The sequence below is a fragment of the Odocoileus virginianus genome, chromosome 2, assembly GCF_023699985.2.
Source record: "Odocoileus virginianus isolate 20LAN1187 ecotype Illinois chromosome 2, Ovbor_1.2, whole genome shotgun sequence".
In the NCBI taxonomy this organism is placed as follows: Eukaryota; Metazoa; Chordata; class Mammalia; order Artiodactyla; family Cervidae; genus Odocoileus; species Odocoileus virginianus.
The window spans coordinates 90,206,745-90,228,167 of NC_069675.1; the positions used below are offsets into that span (position 1 = coordinate 90,206,745).

The following is a 21,423-nucleotide window of genomic DNA, read 5'->3' on the forward strand; positions in this document are numbered from 1 at the left end:
TTTCTTTTTCTCGAGGATGGTTTCAGCCACACTTCCTGTACAGTGTCACGAACCTCCATCCATAGTTCTTCAGGCACTCTACCAGATCTAACCTCTTGAATCTATTCATCACCTCCATGTATAATAATAAGGCATTTGATTTAGGTCATACCTCAATAGCCTAGTGGTTTTCTGTACTTTCTTCAATTTCGCAATCTCCTTATTGCAAAAGCTCCAAATTTTGCAGTAAGGAGCTTATGATCTGACCCAGTCAGCTTCAGGTCCTGTTTTGCTGACTGTATAGAGCTTCTTCATCTTTGGCTGCAAAGCCTATAATCAATCTGATTTTGGCATTGGCCATCTGGAGATGTCCACATGCAGAGTCATCTCTTGTGTTGTTGGAAGAGGGTGTTTGCTATGACTAGTGCATTCTCTTGGCAAAACTCTTGTTAGCCTTTGCCCTGCTTCATTTTGTACTCTAAGGCCAAGCTTGTCTGTTACTCCAGGTATCTCTCGACTTTCTACTTTTGTATTCAATCCCCTATGATGAAAAGGACATCTTTTTTTGGTGTTAGTTCTAGAAGGTCCTGTAGGTCTGCATAGAACCATTTAATCAGCTTCTTTGGCATTAGTGGTTGGGGCATAGACTTGGATTACTGATATTGAATGGTTTGCCTTGGAAACGAACCGAGATCACTCTCTCGTGTTTGAGACTACACCCAAGTACTGCATTTTGGATTCCTCTGTTGACTACAAGGGCTACTCTGTTTCTTCTAAGGGATTCTTGCCCACAGTAGTAGATATAATGCCATCAGTTCAGTTCAGTTGCTCAGTCGTGTCCGACTCTTTGCGACCCCATGAATCGCAGCACGCCAGGCCTCCCTGTCCATCACCAACTCCTGGAGTTTACTCAAACTCATGCCCATCGAGTCGGTGATGCCATCCAGCCATCTCATCCTCTGTTGTCCCCTTCTCCTCCTGCCCCCAATCCCTCCCAGCATCAGGGTCTTTTCCAACGAGTCAACTCTTCGCATGAGGTGGCCAAAGTATTGGAGTTTCAGCTTCACACATTTCTAGTCCACTTTAGTTCTGTGATTCCTAAAATGTCGATGTTTACTCTTGCCATCTCTTCCTTGACCACATACAATTTATCTTGATTCAGGGACCTAACATTCCAGGTTCCTATGCAATGCTGCTCTTTACAGCATCTGACCTTATTTACACCACCAGATACATCCACGCTGAGCGCCACTTCTGCTCTGGCCCAGCCTCTTCACTCCTTCTGGAGCTATTCCTCTGCTCCTCCCCAGCAGCATGTTGGACACCTACCAACCTGGGGGGCTCGTCTTCCATTGTCGTACCTTTTCGCCTTTTCACACTGTTCATGGGGTTCTTCAGGCAAGAATACTGAAGTGCTTTGCCATTCCCTCTCCAGTGGACAACGTTTTGTCAGAACTCTCCACCATGACTTGTCTTGGGTGTGGCCCTACACAGCACGGTTCATAGCTTCCTTGAGTTACACAAGGCTGTGACCCATGTGATCATTTGGTTAGCTTTCTGTGATTGTGGTTTTCACACACAACACGGGTGAAACTTAAAGACATTTTGCTATGTGAAAGAGCCAGTCCCCAAAAGATATAGAACATATGATTAGATTTTGCAGCATTTTATAGAAGACAAAAGTTTAGGGATGAAGAAGAGATCAGTCATTGTCCAGGGCTGGTAACAGGTATGTATATGTGTGCTCATTCATTCAGTTGTATCCAACCCTCTGTGACCCCATGGCCTATAACCTGTCAGGCTCCTCTGTCCATGGGATTTTCCAGGCAAGAATACTGGAGAGGCATTGCTATTTTCTCCTCCAGGGGATCTTCCTGACCAAGGATTGAACCCACAATTCCTACATCTCCTGCACTGGCAGTGGATTCTTTACCACTGAGCCACCTGGGAAGCCCCACTGGGAACAGAAAGGGTTTAACTACAAAGGGAATTTGCTTATGGATTTATGGAACTCTAGTTTGATTGCAGTAATAGATATGTTTTGACCCGGCATTTGTCAAAACTCATAAAACTGTACATTTCAAAAAGTGGATTTTAAATGAACTAAAAATGACAAAATAGGATTAAAAGTCATACTATTTCACATTGACAAAAAATAGATTTACACTTCTCTAATGTGTCCACTTACTTGATCAAATTTGTTTAGGAACGTAGCCTCTGGAATTAAAAGAATTCTGCCACTTTTTAGTTGTTTTGCTTCAGGTAAGGAACTTAATCTCTGCAAATCTGTTTTGTCTGTGTAATGTGGTCCATAGTGCCCTCTCCAAGGTTATTCTGAGGATTAAATGAGAGAATGCATGGAAAGCACTCAGCAAACTGTAAGCATTTAATAAATATGAGCTGTTACAATGTTACACTCACCCCCAAACCAGAACTACTTTAAGATTTCCCCTGGTGACTGAGATGTTAAAGAATCCACCTGCAATGCAGGAGACCTGGGTTTGATTCCTGGGTTGGGAAGATCCTCTGGAGACAGGCATGGCAACCCACTCCAGTATTCTGGCCTGGAGAATCCCCATGGACAGAGGAGCCTGGTGGGCTACAGTCCACGGGGTCACAAAGAGTCGGACATGACTGATCGATTAAGTACACACAGCACAAGACTACACTGTAAAGTGTAGTCTTTACTACACAAGTAAAGTCAACTATTCAGAGAAGACTGTTTAAAATACACGACGACTAACCATTTACACAGGCATCTAATAGCCTCTGCTTTCCTTAGCAGGGTTGAATATTACAACTGATGTTTAATTATGTGTCTGTCTTCAGACCCTGGGACATGTGAAGATGGGGAATGTGCATGTCTTGTATAATACTCCATCTCTAGTGCCTACAGTGGAATACCCAGTACCTACAGATAACCAGTAAATGTCTCCTGAACCTAAGTCAGATAAGCAGAAAGTATGTGATGGAGGCAGCACACAGGAGTGGGAGGAATATGAATTTTAGAATCAGATGACATAAATTCAAATACTGACTATATCATATTAAAAACTAATATGAACTTATCCAGCAACATTGACAACTATCTAGTCTAACTGTCTTATTTTACAGATGAGGTTGGTACAGGTCAGACATCTTGCCCAATGTCACCTGGCCTGTCAGAAGTATATACAGAACTTGAAACCAAGTCCTAAAACTAGTATTTCCTATATACTACACTGCTGCCAATGAAGACTGTCTTAATTAACTACCAATGCTGTAAGGCTATTGATCTTAAAGTTATAGAATGTCAGTGTAACTTACTGGTATTTTTAAGACTAAGTTTGATTAAAGTCAGTGAGGTAAGCTAAAGGAGTACAGTAGTTAATCCTGCCTGGGTTAGAACTGTTATTATACTAAATTAGAATTACTGTTGGACTTTCCTGATGGCTCAGCTGGTAAAGAATCCACATGCAATGGAGGAAGACCTGGGTTCGATCCCTGGGTTGGGAAGATCCCCTGGAGAAAGGAAAGGCTACCCACTCCAGTATTCTGGCCTGGAGAATTCCATGGACTGTATAATCCCGGGGGTCGCAAAGAGTCAGACACAACTGAGCAACTTTCACTTACTTAGAATTACTGCTGGCATCAACAGGGAAAACATTTAAAATTTTAAACACTTAACCTTGAATTGAACTAAGTCACTACGTAATTGTGCAGTTTGAATTAAATTTACTAAGAAAATCTAGTTGTATTTGGAAAAAAAAAACAGAAGCAAAGACTTTCATATGCATCCCTTGATCTTTAAAATAGTATTATATGATAACAGGAGGTACCAGGAAGAGATTTCAAACTTTTCTTCAGGGGACTTAGCAGCCATCACAGCACTTCAAAGGAAGCAAACAGTGGAATGGTATGTATTGTGAGCAACTTCCATCCTCTGAAAATATTTTGAAAACAATACTCTTAAAACAAATGTACCTGAATTCCAAGTGAGTAAGTGGACTGTTATTTGGTAACTGTTATTAAAGTTTTGACATTTACATTCTAAGCTATTATGTAACCAAAAATATAAATATCCTTCTGGGAATTTATAATCTCAGAAAATTCTTTCAAGACCATTTAAAAGACCAGTAAAATAATAGTTTACTGGCCTTAAGCTGAGAAAACTTCCTAGAAGAATAAGAAATTTAAATAAGAGGAACAATATCCAGAATGTAAAGTGCTAAACAGATTAACATTTATCTGGGGAGTCACAACCAGCATTTGTTAAAGAAGATTTAGGATTAATAGTTAAAATAAAATTAAATTTAAAGTATTTAAACTAATCTATGTTTGCTTGTTACACACACAAAAGCAGTCAGTAAATATAACTTAATGACCCTAAACAAACTGTTTGCTGATTCTCCTTTTACAAAGTGAAAACCTGAAGATAAACAATCACCACAAAGCTGCACAGTGCTGACATCCGGGCCAGATCACATCAAACAGTGCCTTCCGGTTCAACACAGCACAAGAGAATAAAAAAATTTTTTCCCAATTTAAACTTGTCCCTAGAGCTGTAAAGAATGAAAAACTGCCGAGTCAACAGCTTCTGGGTTTATGCTTGCTTGTGTATGTGTTTTGGGGGGTGGGGAGGTGATGTTTTTGTTTGCTTGCTTTTCAGTTTTTACTTCATGCATGTTCAATCTATCTACATACTTTTCTGTCTGTGACTGCCCCCACTATTCACGGGCTTTGTAATGCTCTGAAAACTTGCATTCCAAATTATTAATGGAACAAACCTCATATCCTAAAGTGCCAAAAGAATTGGCTACTGGTACAGAAACCATTTGAAGGACACTAGCAACTTTTGTTAAGGCTATTGTTTTATAGTTAAATGACATTCAGAGCAACTTGAACTAGACCCTTCTACTATCAAAGAGTGCAATTCACTAGGTTGCCTAGGATTTGGCTGGCAGGCCATCCTAATATTTATCTGAGGACAACTTTCACCTTTGGCTAAAAAATACTAACACAGAGCTTGAAATTGACCAAAGTGAGGAAAGTAAATACTATGGAAAAGACATAAACTGGATTTGCTGTGGCTATTACTCAAATGACGCAACTTGCAATATTTTGTTGTAACATGTTCACATGTATACTTATGCACGTATACAAATTAAAAAAGCTAAAAACATATTAGTATGGCTTTCAGCTACAGCATAACATTCCAGTCTTCACCCTAGTCTAGAAATGCTTTCAAAAATAAAATCTGAGGATTTTAACCAGTTGTCTGCCATACTCTCAAGAAAGGTGTTGAATCACTCGAATTTCAGTGTTGCTTTTCATTAGCAATTGGTAGGAAAAGAGGTATTTGTAGAATTTTCAGAATTAACTTAAGTTTCAAATAATTCCCTTATAGACACTAGAGCAGGCAGTGTAGTAAGGGTGTAAGAAGGCCTAGCACAAAATTCATGGAGGAGAAAAGGGAGAGAAAATAACAAGTAAACTTTGGGTTTTCTTCCTAAGCTTCAGGATCCTTATTTTCTTACTGAATGCAAATTTTAAAGCACTTATCTTTCCTAAGCCCTGCAACTAAGTTCCTACTCTGAGTAAGGATAATCTTCTGATATAATAAAACCAAGGGAGAAAGCCAAACTTTAAAGCATCTGGGGGTGACAAATTAAGAAATGTAGTAGCCCACGGAAAAATCTCAGTCCAGCTTAGATATGAATTGTAAGTGAAAGTTATCACAGATTTTTAGGTCCTACTTCTGAGATGATGAACTCATACTATCTTTTAATGAGAGGTTCATATCTGCCTTTGATGTGTGAAAGACACTCCCAGCTGGAGGAGAGTACAAGAAAGATCTAAAATATTTGCTTCAGCTGCAAAGAGCTATTAATGAAAGTTTAGAAAATGAGGTAGCATTAGGGGGAAAATCTTTAGAAGAAAAGATGACATACTCTCATTTTATGAACTCTTAGGGGAAAATATTCCCTCAAAATAAAATCTGACAAATAATCTCCCCTCTTCTACACATGAGAGTTGCTCACCCTTCATCTTGTTCAGAGTACATTTTTTAATCCCCTGGTATGTAGGAGACAAAAAAAAGGTGGGGGGGGCATCATATAATTTGCTATTCACACAAAACACCAAGGTTGAAACTCACAAAATAAATACAGAGGTTATGAAACCCAGTGGATTCATCAGCTCAAATATAGGAGAGCTTTAGAATTAATTCTTGTAAAACAACATTTACGTGTGCTTAAGAATAGGAGCACTTACAGTGAAATCCTGTGAGAAAGGGAACTGAACACAAGTTCAAAGAATTCCATGTAATTCTCTGTACCTATGTAATGTTCTGAGATTACTAGCATCTTGATGGACATGAGTTTGAGTAACCTCCGGGAGTTGGTGATGGACAGGGAGGCCTGGTGTGCTGTGATTCATGGGGTCGCAAAGAGTCGGACACGACTGAGCAACTGAATTGAACTGAACTGAACGGACAAAAAGCAAGAAAAAATAGAATCTGACTTTGTCAATCATTTATCTATCTAAATATATTTTCTAACAATCTTATCCACTCATAGTATAGTGCATAGGCACAGAAAACAACCATCATTTCCATAGCCCATAGCCTAGTAAAGATTTTCTGGCTACCCTGGTGTCTCACTGGCAAAGAGTCCACCTGCCAATGCAGGAGACGCAGGTTCAATCCCTGGTCAGGAAGATCCACTGGAGAAGGAAATGGCAATCCATTCCAGTATTCCTGCTTAGGAAATCCCATGGAGAGAGGAGCCTGCAGGGCTACATGGGGTCGCAAAGAGCCAGACACAACTGAAAGACTAAACAAAAAAAGATTTTCTACTTAGAGTTTGGAATATTTAGATCACTCTTAGCTGATCTTCAGAGTAACTAAATTCCCTGGTTGAGCAGGGCGAGTCTTAGAATCAGCAAAGTATTTGAGACTTTTTTTACGATTCCCTTTGACAGAGAGCAGGAGAAAAATATATGATGAAAATAATAAATTCCTTTCTGAAAAACAACTGTTTTTAACACCTGTATCAGGTGTTTCATATAACATTTTAACCTGTATGTTAACAACTTCACAGAGTAGGTCTCATTATTTTATAGATGTGGGAAATGAGAATCAGAAAAATTTAAATGACTTGATTTGTCACACGGCTAATAAGTCAGAATTTGAATCTAGCTCTAAATCTAAAAGCTTTGCATTAGAATTTTAGATAATTAAAACATTAGGACATCATCTACCTTCTGTGGGAGTAATAAATGATCTAAAGGTGAAGGTGTTGAAGAAGGGATATTATTTATGTGTATGTGAACAAACCAATACTGGGGCTGGGAAATAATGTGCTTTTTAATTTTTTTAATCAATTTTATTCATTCAACAAGAACTTAGGGTACACCTATGATAGATCAGGTATTCTTATATGTTCTCAAGTACATCTGAATTCTTATAAAGTCTCTAGGAAATTAAATAATTTCTCTTAAGAGTTTCCATATTTCTAGCCTATGTGCCATTGATTCTTAGGCCAAGAAACCTTTTTCTCCTTACACGTGACTGATTAAAATCACACCAAACCTCAGCAGCTTTTAGAAGTGATAAGTTTGCTGGATTATTTATGTTAAAAATAACAACTTCAACGGCATAACTGGAGATAAATATTACATTCCAACAACCAAAATTTAACAAGTAATCAAGTGGAGAGAGATATGGACTGATATGATTGTATATCTCAGGATGACAAGTGATAACCAAGATAGCTTTCTTACCCACTGTCAACATGGTATAGAATTAACATAACTTTGTAAGCAGAATAACTGTTTCCTCTTTTAAGTCTAATGAACTTATTCATTTTTTCAAAACATTCCATTTGCCTCCACGTCTTGAAATTCAGATAATGTAGTCTTTAAAGACAAGAACCAAAGAAAATACTAGTTTCTAGTCTCAATTACTATGCTAAGGACCTTTCTTCTAATATTTTTTGATAGGGAACAAGGCACACGAAACTGCTTAACATCCTCATGCCTCATTTCTTCAACCAGTAAACGAAGGGATATTCTGGCTACCCCTTCAGCTTGATAGAAACTGAAATTTGTTAAGTAAAGCCCCAGAGTGGATGCTGAGTACCATCCAAAAATGTGTTGTTCTACATTTGGGCAATGCAACACCAATGAAAAGATTAAATCAAGGGTTTTGAGGAGAGATGGGAAAGATCAGAATCATCACCATCAGAAAGAAAGGGCAGTCATTTTCTCTTTTCCTTATGTTGAGAGAGAATTCTGAATTGTCTATCCCAGCCAGAACACTAGGAAGACGTGTCCAATTCAGGCCAGAGTGTTGCTTTTGGAGTGAAGGTATCGCAGTGCTGTGAAGTTCAGTTTCCTCCACACATACACAAACACAAGTGCACAGCGCCCCAATGCTGTTTGTCCCCTTGGCTTCACAGCCCTGCCAGTTGGCAAACCCAAGCCAGGAAGTTGTCAATTCCAATTGCGTTTAAGGCCATGTAGTCCTATTAAAGAAGCCTTGCTGGTTAAGGGGCGTCCTCTGTTTCCAAAGCATGGGAAAAAAAAAAAAAAAAAGGGCTCTGCTTAGATTGGAGCTGGCAACTTTCACTGACTAGAGTTTTCAAGGAGCTATGAATGAGTTTAACAAAGGAGGTCTGTGGCTAGTTTCTGGCTGAAGTCCATGTCAACAGTTTTTAAGGTCACAGGCCACACTAACTAACATTTATTCCCAGCAGACCCTGCTCTAAACACAAGCTGTAAGTAGTACAAATTTGGAATTTTTCTGTAATCCCTTGAGATATTCCTGATCCTTCCACATGTTTCTGCTCAATTAAAAACAATTCTCACTTTGCACCACAAGAGAGGCCATGCTCAGCAATCTCAGTCCATCCTTAGGGTAGATGAACAAAAACCTGGCAAATCAAAGGCTCGAGTGGGGAAGGGAAGGAATTCAGCTGGATCACGCTGAAAAGTGCAGACAGCTCCCCAGGGGCTCAGTTTGTGAAAGCATAAAACGGGTTATGACAGAGATCCTGAGGCCATAAAAAGCAGGTTTGAGGCACGAATTGGGAATAGGTTCCTAGTCTTTTCACACAAATAGGATAGAAATTTCTGAGAAAATTAAAAGATCAATAAGAAGAGTGTAAAACAGTGGTAATCCATAGAATAGATGTTAAATATCCCACTGTGAAATTAATACAATCATTTCTCAGTTAAGATGAACTCTTACTTTCATTGTTTCTAAAATCAAGATGCTTCTTGAAATCAATCTGAAAACTCAATACAACCCCCATTTTCCCCTTGAAAAGTTGTTTTTAACCTCTGTGGTACATTTTATAACTAATAGTATTTTTAAATCTTGCAAGGCAACATGGCAATAATTACTTTGAATTGAGCACCAAAAATCTCATTTAATCCTCATGGCTACCATGGGAAGTATTTTCTGTTTTACGGATAAGGAAACTGAGGCTCAAAATTGTGAAGTGACTTGCTTCCATTCCTATGGCTAGTACATAGACGAACTGAAGTGTGAACACAAGTCTGATTCTAGAGCCCAAGTCCATTCTGGAAACTTAGGAGGAGAAAAACACACTAGAGCATCAGTGGTCATTTTGGTAGTTAAACTACTACCATTTGCAGCATTCTATATTTGGAATCATGTTTTATATGAAGGTAGTTATAATTTTTCCAAATTAAAAAACACATAAACTGTGGTGCAATGAATATTTGAATTGAACTTGACAGGATAAAATTGCAAGAACTACTTCATTAAAAACATACAAAGAAGAAAATTTAAAACACACGTGATCCCATTACCTAACTAGTCTCAAAGTTAATGCTTAAAAGTATATAATCACCCAGGCTTTTTTCCTCTAATTTTCTTACAAAATAGATATATCATATATGAAAATTTGTCTCTTGCTTTTTTTGTATATCTTAGATGTTTTCCATGTCATTAAATAATCACCAAAAGCATAATTTTAATGGTATTAATTTAGCTATCTCCCTCCATTAATTGTTCCTAATTTCTCATTCTATATACTATAATAAACATCTTCATACATATATCTGTACATATATTTGAGTTTTCCTTAGAAGATTTTCAAAAATGGGAACAATTCATACAAAGATATGTGAATTATTTTCCAAAAATATTGGATCATTTTCCACCTGGACCTACAATGTATAAGTGCCCACATCATAGCCACTAAGTATCATCTTCAAGTTGATGTGACCAGGCTCACACAGACTTGGTTATTTACAAGCCCACACAAATCCCATGTATGACAATGACATGTATATGTTACAACTGGTCTACCCTTCTTTTAGAAACTCCTGTGCCACATAATGTTGTAAGCTACCAGAGACAACCTTACCAAGATTTTTTGCCTATATTATCTCTAGTCCTCACCACTACCACCCCCCCAAAAAAAAGGTAGATACAAGGAAATTAAGGCTCAGAAAGAGTAAATGGAGCACCTAAAGGCACATTTCTGCATCAGCAGGACGAGGATTCAAATTCTGCGCTAACTCCAGACCATGCTCTTTATGCCATGCCACCTCACAGCTCATTTCACCTCAGGGATGACCAACTTGCTTCTTACAACTCCAGCAGTGCCTCTTTCTCCAGCAATACCTCTTCAGACATTGAGGCCAAATTAATCTTTAGGGAAATAAAGAATGACAACACCCAGATCTCACAGGCTTTGAGAAAGGAGAATAGCAAGTTGCATGTCTTCTTTTAAAAAGCAGTAAGTGAGAAAAAAAAAAAAAAAAAGCAGTAAGCGGCAGCAGTGTGGAACTAGAAGGATGCTTACACACAGTTGGCAGAACAGTAAAATGGCATAGCCACTTTAGAAAACAATTTGGCATTATCCAATAAAGTTGAAGATGTATGTACCCAACACACAGCTATTCAACTCCTAGGCTCATATACCACAAAACCCAGTGCCTTTGTGTACTAGGATATCTGTTCAAGAATGTTCATAAAAGCCACAAACTGGAAACAGCCTAAATGGCCACCTACAGTTGAGTGAATACAATATGTAATACTCATATAGCAAAGAGAAGAAACAACATGGATGAATCTCAAAAGTTGAGCAAAAGAAGACTTAAAATAATTTCAAATTGTATAATTTAATTTATACAGGTTCTAAACCAGACAAAACCATACCATATTATTTAGGGATACATATACAGATGAAGGGCTTCCCTTGTAGCTCAGTTGGTAAAGAATCTGCCTGCAATGCAGGAGACCTGGGTTTGATTCCTGGGTCAGGAAGATTCCCTGGAGAAGGAAATGACAACCCACTCCAGTTATTCTTGCCTGGAGAATCCCATGGACAGAGGAGCCTGGCAGGCTATAATCCATAGAGTCACAAGAGTCAGACACAACTTAATGACTAAACCACCACCACACAGGTGAAAAAATTATTCTGAGGCGTTGGAAATTTCTTAACTTGGTAATTACATGAGTATTTGCTATGTAGTTTTTGTATGTACTTATGTGAGTATATATAATATATATGTACACCCACATATATATACTATACACACATATACATACATATATATACACTATACTTACATGTGTACATATAGCTAAAATCAATGCACTTTCCTTTTGCAGATTATAGTTCACAGTTTACAAAAGAAAAGCATAGGGTTGTAGTTAAACATTTACATAGTAGATAAAACAGTACTTAAGTTCTTTGTGTGTTCTATTAGTCATCATAACAAAATTCTCAATTAGTATTATCCTCAATTCACCACTGAAATAACTGACAAAGATGAATGCTGGGTAAATGAAAACATTTTATATTATTAATCCAATTTTCAAGAAGATCAAAAAAATCAAATATAGTACCAATTACCAATGTTCATTCCATTATAATGTAAGTATTAAATTTGAGGAAAGACAAATTCAGGGAGTCCCACTGCATGAAAGGTAAACTATCTCTTCAGATAAAAAGACCAGGGATAATAATCTCTGGGGAATTTAAAAAAAATTCCTTTTTAAAAATAAAAACAAGTATTGCTTCCAGTGGTTAGTCTTTACTTAAGGAGGATAATCAACACTTAGTATATTTTCATATACTAATAAAGAAAAGATCAAATTAAAAATTTCTTTAAAATGATAAAACCAAAATTACCAAATATGTATTTTTTTTAAAACAGATGACAACAAATGCCTAACTCAGCAGAAAACTGGACACTAGCAAACACACTTTCTTTACTTTTGGCTTGGAGTTGCTTCTGTGGCTTTTTGGGTTTTTTGTTTTGTTTTTTATCCCCCCAAAGACTTCTTGTTTTCTTGTGGGAGTAGGATTTTAAAACTTAAAAAAAAAAAAATTTTTTTTTAAAGGAAACCAGTCATTAGGAGTTCAAGCCAAAAAACTACAGGACACTAAATTTCACCCAACTTCTTTTTCCACCACACGTTTAAGTTTTAAAATGTCAAATTTTTCTTTAGAGCCCAACATTTTTTCTTTTTCTTTTTTTTTTTTGTGCTGCATTTTGGGCTCATTAATACACATAAAGAGCTAGTTAAAATACCAGACTGAATAAATGAACAATGGGACAATTAACCCCAAATACAAAGCTCCACCTACTTTACTTCAAAGACATCTGAAATATAATACATTAGAAACCATAAATAATGCCTCTCAGAATTAATTTCATAATACATATTGCTTTGTATTTTAGATAAGGGATTTAAAATCTCCATAGAGGTACTCTCACACTTCTGAACTGAGTTAGAGACAATTGACCTTAGCTTTGCTGAAGGTTACTGGTAGTTCTACTTCCCATGAAACAGAAATAAAAACCTATTCAATTTCTAATGCATATTGTAGTACAGAACTTAATTTTATCTACAATGTTTAAAAAGTCCCTAAATTTCTACATGAAGTTTTAAGGTATGTATACTTTCTTTCCATTCAGAATATAACATATTCAAAAGCAACTGCTGTGCAACTTTAAAAGTAGTCCCTTTATGCTGCATTATTTTTTGCAATTTATAACATAACTTACTTACACTAGTAGAAAGGATTACTTTGAAGATATAAATGTCAAAGTGAAACACAGAAAGGAAAAGTAAACTAAATACATTATTTGTCACTTGATTTAACTAAGACTTCTGATACTATTTCTATACTTTTACGTTCATTGTTTTCAGAAGTTAGTAACTAGCCTTCATTGTCAAGAAATGGGTAATAGCTCACATGTTAAGATAAAAAGTAGTTGAGTTTTAAAAAAAGTAATTAGCTGAATGACAAATTCACTAGAACAAATGCATTTTTAAAAGAACATAAGTCTTAGCAAGAAAAAAAAATTTTTTTATAACTAAGAGCTTGTTGTCTTGTAAATCAATTTCACACAAATTACACAGTCAGAAAGATTATCAGGAAAGAATATTTAATGATATGTAAAGACACTTACTTACAATATAATAAATGAAAATGCTGGATAGAAAACTATACCTACAAAAAAAAAAAAAAAAAAGAAAACTATACCTCCAGCATGATCCCAATTCAAGGAAAGAAACACATCTAGTCATTATTGGAATCATAAGATGATAAACTGCTTTTCTTAAGTTTTCTAAATTCCTCTAGTGAGGAAGAATATCTTCACAATCCCAAAAGTTTTACATCTTAAAAATAAGTGACTCCTAACTGATTGTAAGAATTGTGGGCTCTTCAAACTGCAGATGGCATAATGATTTTTCTCCTTGAAATGATGTAAAGAGGTATACTATCTCAGTCTTCCAGGGCCTTTCCATGATGGACAAATGTTAGACTTCCTACTGCTTCTAAAACTGATCACTGGAAGGGCCAAAAAACCTAAATTCAGACTCTTCTTTGTATTCACAAATCTATCTTGCTCTTAAAATAAGAGTGTAGCTTAGATCCAAAGGGCAATTTTAGGTGTGAAGCATACTGAGTTATTTTCCTTTCTACCTCCTGCCTAGTGAAAAGCAAAGATAAAGCTCAAATAAATACATTCTGCTTGTTGTTGCTATTGTAGAAAAGTGGTTTGCTTGCAGGGAGGTCCAATAAAAATTGCTGACACTCAAACTCAATCAAAAAGCACCAGTGGCCTCTCCTATAGAATTTTTCCAGTCTTCCAAAAAGGGTCTCGCATATGGAATTCTTAGGATTCTCTTTCTCTCAGAAGGCAGGCTCAGTTTTACTGGTTTTCCATTCAAACATACTTTACATCAGATTTAAACACAACTGTATCATTTTCTTTACTCTATAATCATATGGCTGGATTGCTCACACAGAATGCAACACTGGCCCTAAAGAAATATGACTTTTTGATGCTTGAGGCTACTGAGTCTTGAAAAACCTTAGTCCTAGGTGGTCTTGTGCTTATTCTCCCAAGTGGAAAAATCATTGTCATATCTTGGACAAGACTCTGGATTGGGGGGTCAGAAAACTGCTATCATCCAGTTAAAGAACTTGGGACAAAAAAATCTTTCTTCTGCAGGTCTCATTTTCATCATATATAAAATAAGGATGGGCTGTAGTACATTTTTCTTAAGAGGTCTTTAAATTCACATTCTGCAAAGGTGAACAACCCATTATGGTTCTTTTATCTAAATATATATGACGAGAAACAAGCATTAAGAGCATTAAGAAAAGGTAGCGTTCTGCCTTTGAAACATAGAGTGAGATCATACCATGTCTATTGCAATGCCCAACTCATTCAATCTCAAAATGAAAATTTTCTTTTAGCCAAAATCTTTGCTTTTCAAATACCCACAACCCTGAGCCAGGCTGGTTGCCTGTGTAAAAGACCAGGAGGGGTAAAAAAAAAAAAAAAAAACGTTCCTACAGTGGATGGCCCTGAGGCTGGCTGCCGGTGCAGAAGACACACCTGTCCTTTCCAACTGTCCAGCTTCCCAGCCCTCAAATAGTAGGCTGCTAGGAGAGCAAGAGCAGTTTTATTTATTTCCCTTTCTCCTCTTTAAAGGTGATTTTGTTAAAACTGTACAGCTTGTTACCATCGTCGAATTGTGACTCCCTAGAGGATTATATATTTCTAAGCATGAAGGCATCTGTGTGGCAATAAAACATGCAACATGCCCCAACCACTTCATTTTTTTTAATTAAGAAAAAAAAAGTTACAGCCTCCCACAAAGTGATGTTCTGATGAGCACACCCCCCATGCAAGCCTTTCAAAATACTCTCAGAAAAGGCCCTGGGCCTAGTAAACCAGAGCCTCCACAGGCCCCATCCCATGGGTTCAGTTTCTGACAGAAGCCATGTGCCAGGACCCACAATGAGTGGAATTATAATCTGCCACAGCAATCAGGCCTTCTCCCAGCTGACCATCCAGAAAACAACATTGTGCCCATCATACTTTTAAGGGAAGGAATTTAAAAAAATCAAACAGCCCCAGAGAGATGGAAACACTCGGAAAGCAGAGGAAAATCTTCTGTTAAATAGTATGAAAGATCCAGGTTTCCCAAATGGCATTTAAGGCATTGGGAAGAAAGGCTGATGTCTCCCAGAGGGGACCCAGCTTTGAGGCCCAAACTGCCCTCAAACATCAGGCTTTACATTTTTGTACAGCAGGGTACCCTCAGGCAAGACAACCATAAATAGCTTAAAACAAGAATAGGAGATTCCATCTGTTTCTGGGATATTTCAGCAGCACCTGCTTTCAAGGTAAAATCTGGGAGCTGTCCCCACAACCTTCCTTCTCAACTCCCTTCCCATCCCCCATACACTTACTATAAACTGAAGCAGCTAAAACACAACCCAAAAGGGTTTCTGCCATTGCACCTGCCTAAGGAAAGAATCCTTTGATTTTTCTCCTAAACTGTATGTGTTGTTTAAAAAACACAGGAGCAGTTAGAGAAGCCAAAGTTCTCAAAACCAGACTCTATTACTTCTAGCTTCTTTTTCTCTGTGAAAACCAAGCTTTTCTGTTTATAGCAGAAATGAATACAATACAGATGAAAAAAGGATACAATAGTTGTTCCTGCCATTAAGTCAGAAAATGTTCCAGAAGGAAGATGGTCCTCACTTAACACAAAGTTTAAACATAAGCCCACAGGCCAATCTGCATGGAAGGAAGGATAATAACTCCCCAACAAGAGCCAAGGAACACATCCTATTAAGTTATAATTTAAAAAAAAAAAAACACTAAAGTTAAGTCTTGAAAATTCCAATCTAAATCAGATGTTATTCCCAAAGTGATGGGCAACATTCCTCTAACAATAACCAGAAAACCCCAAGTTTGTGTAGACAGCAATTTCATTTACAAACATCAGTATTGCTAACACCTGCCCCAGACCATCAGATGACACACCATTTTCTATGGGATAATTCAAAATCTTGAGCATGGCCCACAAAGACTTTCACAGTCTTGTCCCAAGACTTTTACAGCATCCTCTCTTGCTATCAATCTTTCATCAGAATTCTCATCAGTCTCTCACCTTGCTATACCTTTCATTTCTCTGGACCTTTGTGCACCAGTTCTCACTGCCCAGAGAGCTTTTCTCCCCATTCTCCTCCAAGCAAGCCTCCACTGATTCTCTAAGGTCCAATTTAACTGGAACCCATCAGCAACACTTTCTCTGATTCTCCAAGTCAGACATGAGCTCCGCCTAATCTGTGACCCCAAAGAACCTTACGGATACATATTTTTTTAAAAAAGCATCTATCACAATATATTTTAATTACTTATTTACATAGTCCCTTCCCAAAGATGAAGTGGCCCCCAAGACACTAAGGGTAGTAGAAGTGAAATGGGAGATGGGTATCAAAATCAGAGATGGCCTGGAACAGTGCACCTAGAAGCAAATTCAATTTCATATTTGGTGAAGGGCAAAAAGTACATATTGTTTACAGTTTGAAATACCAAGTTCAGAAGATTCAGCTTACCAAACTCTTGGGTAAAAAGGACATCTGAAAGGTTCTCATATGGGGAGCTGAGGCTATATCTGTGTGTCTATTTTAGGAACTTGAGGTAAAAAAAGGCCAAAGATCACATGTTATGCATTGCTCATTCCTGAAATATGTTAGATACTAAGATACTTACTATTGAATAAAAACTTTAAATGTTAGGCTAAAAAAATTTTAGATGCCATATTGATGAAACAAGTTATTTCTTCCCAAAATGTATAAGAGGCTCTGAACAACTCTATTTGGGTATAAAGATTGCTATTCAAGTTTTCTCAAGAGCTGAAATAAGATCCCTACATTAAGTAGAAAATTGTAGAACGCAAATATTTTTAAAGTGCCTTTATAAAGAATAAATTAATATAGTATGGCTCATCTTCCATAATCTACTGCTCCCCATTCCAAGCAATACAGTTATGACTTTGAACTCCTACATTTCTTCTGATCATCCAAAACCAAAAGCTGCTTATAAATAGCATATTTCATTACATTTTAGCCTTGTTGGGGCATGTGTTTTTGGGCAAAAGAAGCCACAAAAAAAAAGTGATCTGGGTCACTTTGTCTTTGTCTTACAATATTAAGATTTCAGTGGTAAATATTTACTATATATTAAACTCAGATGGTGCTATCTGAGAATGCTAAAATACTTTCTTAGATTCTTGGGTTTATAAAGAACAACTAACTTACTCATAACTCATGTTCTCCTAGCTGGTGCTTTTAACCTGGGGCTTCCCAGGTGGCACTAGTGGTAAAGAGCCCACCTGCCAATGCAGCAGACATAAGAGGCGTGGGTTCGATTCCTGGGTTGGGAAGATCCCCTGGAGGAGGACATGGCAATCCACTCCTGTATTCTTGCCTAAAAAGTCCCATGGACAGAGGAGCCTGGCAGGCTACAGTCCATAAGACTGCAAAGAGTCAGACATGACTGAAGCGACTGAACACACACACATACACAGACCATCTAGCAACTAGCTAAATAATATAATGGTGACTCTCAAATAAAAGTAAAATGTTTTAATATAAAGAAACAGTCAATTGTGAGAGGAAATAATGCATTTGACTTTATATACCATGGTACTTTTGTTAATAAGATTTTTTAGTTTAGTACAACTACATCTCTGTCAAGGTTAGCTGGTAACAAGAGTTCAAAAAAACTTTGAAAAAAAAATTTTTTTAATAAACTCAGGGATTCAATCCTTCATAAAACAAGTATTACTAACTGTCTACTATGTACAGACACATTCTTCAATACACTTTGGGTATATCTGTGAACAAAACAGGTTAAGAATTCCCAGGCTTCATGAAGCTTATATTCTAGTGGGGAGGAACAGACAATGCCCCTAACAATGAATCTAATAAGTTATATTGAATAAAGGATGTCTAACAACCTTTCATTGTAAAAGTGTCTAAATTTTGTAAAATACTAATGACCTAGTTCTTTATGGACACAACGCGTGTCCACTGCGTCACTGAATCCACAGTGTAAGAATAAAAGGTGCACCTCTTACGACTAATACAAATTGTCTGGTAATATGAACCATGTTTCTGCCAATAACTGGATTGCATATTTTCTCTTTGAATTAGTATCTAATGAAGCCTGTGCTCCCACTCAGAGCCCTCAGGATCCTGCTTTTCCAACCAAATGGAATGGATCTCCCTGTCTCTGAAAGTCATGCACACCTCTGTCAACACTACACTAAGTCACGGGGATGCAGATACTGCTTAAGACACAACCTTTACCAGTGAAGAGTTAACTGTTCACTATGAGAAAGACAAGGAAGATCAAGGCTTATGCATATATAGCTTAACAGTGCAAAGCATGCTGGGTGCATCCAGAAGATGGGATGATTACCTCTGCCTGGAAAAGGTGACTCTGAGAAACGCTCAAGCTGAGCCTGGAAGGATGGGTAAAAATGTATGAAGGCAGAAAGGTCTGGTCGTTCATGTGGGCCAGGAAGCAAATGAACTTGAGAGAGAGAAAAAGTGATCCTAAGAAGCGAAATCCTAGAACAGTGGGGGCTATGTCTGCACAAATGCCATCACTAGGAACTATATCCCTCACAGGAAGAAATGGAAAAGCAAAAGTAAAGGTGGCAGCTGAGCAGACTTAAGAGTACTGAGAACATGACTGGACTTTAAAACACAAATTAACTGAAGGAAAAGCATCTGAAGAAAAGCAAGAAGACCAAACAGCAAAAGAAGATGATGCTAATAATGTAACCCAGACCCAAGTCCCACTGATGTTCTCTTGGAAGACCTCTCCACCGGACATGTCACCATGTTATCCAGGGTTAACAGCAGGTTCTTCCACTCACATGCTAGTCTCAACCCAGCAATGTTTCCAAATCAAGCACAGGTAAAGTGCCATTTTGTTTGCCCTGTTAAGCAAAAGCTGAATAAGATAAACAGAGCCTTCTGGCCTCATGTTAAATACCCATGAAATGCATGTCCCAGAATCCACAGAAGACTATTTTTAACTACAGCCACTATGCTCTGGGGCACTAGATTAGCAACAGTAAGAAGACACTACTTCAGAGTATCATTCTATGTGTTATATATAGAGTACTGCAGCGAGATCATCCATCTCCCCAGCTCATCTGGGGAACTCTTTAAGGACAAGGACTAGTTAATAGTAAGCACTCAATTAAGGACTGACAAACAAATGAATGAACTAACCCACCAAATTTTTCCCCATAGTTCCTAGATAGTACAACAGACAGAAAACACACCAATTGCTACTATTTTTCATTCTAAATGATAACAGCAAAAGGCTATTCAACTAGTTTGTTAAATAAAAAAGTAAATAATAATTTATATCAGAGTCTAATACTCAGGGCAGGTAGTCCTTGGGCCTGGGCCAGAGGTGTGCTTGTGAACAGGAGTCTTGCAAAGCAGCCGGGTTTGTACCTCCATCTTAAGGTCTTTCCAGCAGTTGTCCTCTAGTGCTCAAATTAGAGATATCATGCCTGATGAAGGAGCCAGTGGACTTCACTGATTAAAAACAATAATAAGATTTGTGTAGAGAAATGCAGAAGTAGCATTCCTGACTGACAGTTATCGAGCTAAGACATTGAAAGTTAGCCCTCACCACCCCTATGGTGTGAGGGTGTGTGTGTGTCTGGGGGGCAAGGGGGTCTGCTCTTAGTGAGGAAGAAAAGAAAATGCAGAGACTAGTACACCAGAGAACTACCCCTTCTGGAATTCATAGTGGGTCTGGCCTCTCATTCCTAGGCTCAAGCCCGAGACGGGGACCGGGTTTTGTCAGGGGCGCCTCCCTGCTGCCCTGCCCTCTGCTGCTGCACATGAGCAGAGACAGGAGGCGGGCCCCTCCGACACCTACTTAACCGAGGCAGATGCGGAGGCGAGTGCGTGGGATGCCTTTCCCTCCCCCTCAGGAGGCGCCCAGCAGGAGCCCACAGAGCCAGCAGCTCTGAAATCAGATTTCCACACATCCTCCAACCCCAGAATATGCCTTACCCCTCTGGCAGGAGGAAACAGAGCATTAAGTAAGTGTGCTTCTGGTGTGTGAAGGGAGTTTTGGAAGACCTAAAGAAGCCTTCTCACAGGATTCTGCACTTTTTTCAAAACCTCTACAGAGGGAGCCAAGTTGGGAAACAGTTACTCACTCATTGACCCGAAAGGGGCAGGGGTGTTACTTTGAGAAGGACACAATCAGTGTCTGCAAGACGTCCTGAACTGCAGACACATACTTTATTAATAATCTTACATACACAAAATGTCCAAGGGAAAGCCTAACAGGCTAATTTCTGACAGCTCCAGATAACAGAAGAAGGAACTAAAGCCATGCTGATTCTCCAGCTTCTGCACACTCCACAGAAGCAATGATCCCTTTTTCCACCCAAGGGATGTGATACAAATAAATAAATACAATTATCTGTAGAACTTAAAGTGAAAGGACAACATTGTAAAGTTCTTCTCCCCAAGTGCAGTGACTTATGGGAAGCAGATAGGAAAATAAAAAGAACAGCTGGAAAATTTAATTACAGAAGAGCAACCCAAAAGCTGACACTGTTTCACAGAACTAGCCAATAACCAAAGCCATTTTCCTTACCTTAAGAAACAGAAGCAACTCTTCGCTCCTGAAGATAAGCGGCAGAACCCGAATCTCTGTTTGCTGTCAATGTCAGTGAGCACGAATGTGAAGTTCTGGCCAACTTGGCTGACTGTGAGGCTGCGGCAAAGAGAACAAAGGGGAAAATGAATGTGCAGTAAGTTTCCTGATAAAGTATCTAATCACAACAAGTCATTGAACCTGTAACATTTCCTTTCTCAGTGGAATTCTTTATAAATGAACTTAACATTTACACACTTCAAGGGAAAAAACTGAGTATTTTTTTAAAAAAGAAAAAGACAGCAAGCAGTGACCACCTCATCATAGCTACCAACCTCCTACTTACTGCACTCAGGCAGGTGTCCCTGTTGAGCACTGCATCCTGTTTTGAAAGGTGCGTCTATTAACCTCATTTTACAGATGGAGAAATAGCCTAGAGTGCCAGTGCGTAAGATGTCA

General features: G+C 38.2%; 1 protein-coding gene across 11 annotated transcripts in view; it reads right to left on the reverse strand.

The window, feature by feature from the left end:
- The window catches only part of DENND1A (DENN domain containing 1A), a 527,524-nt gene that overhangs the window by 325,784 nt on the left and 180,317 nt on the right, over positions 1-21,423 (reverse strand). For all 11 annotated transcript variants that reach the window (XM_070452577.1, XM_070452573.1, XM_020872163.2 and 8 more), the window contains one exon: positions 20,965-21,084. In XM_070452577.1, coding sequence (XP_070308678.1) covers positions 20,965-21,084 — 120 coding nt within the window. The remainder of the gene's footprint in view (positions 1-20,964; positions 21,085-21,423) is intronic.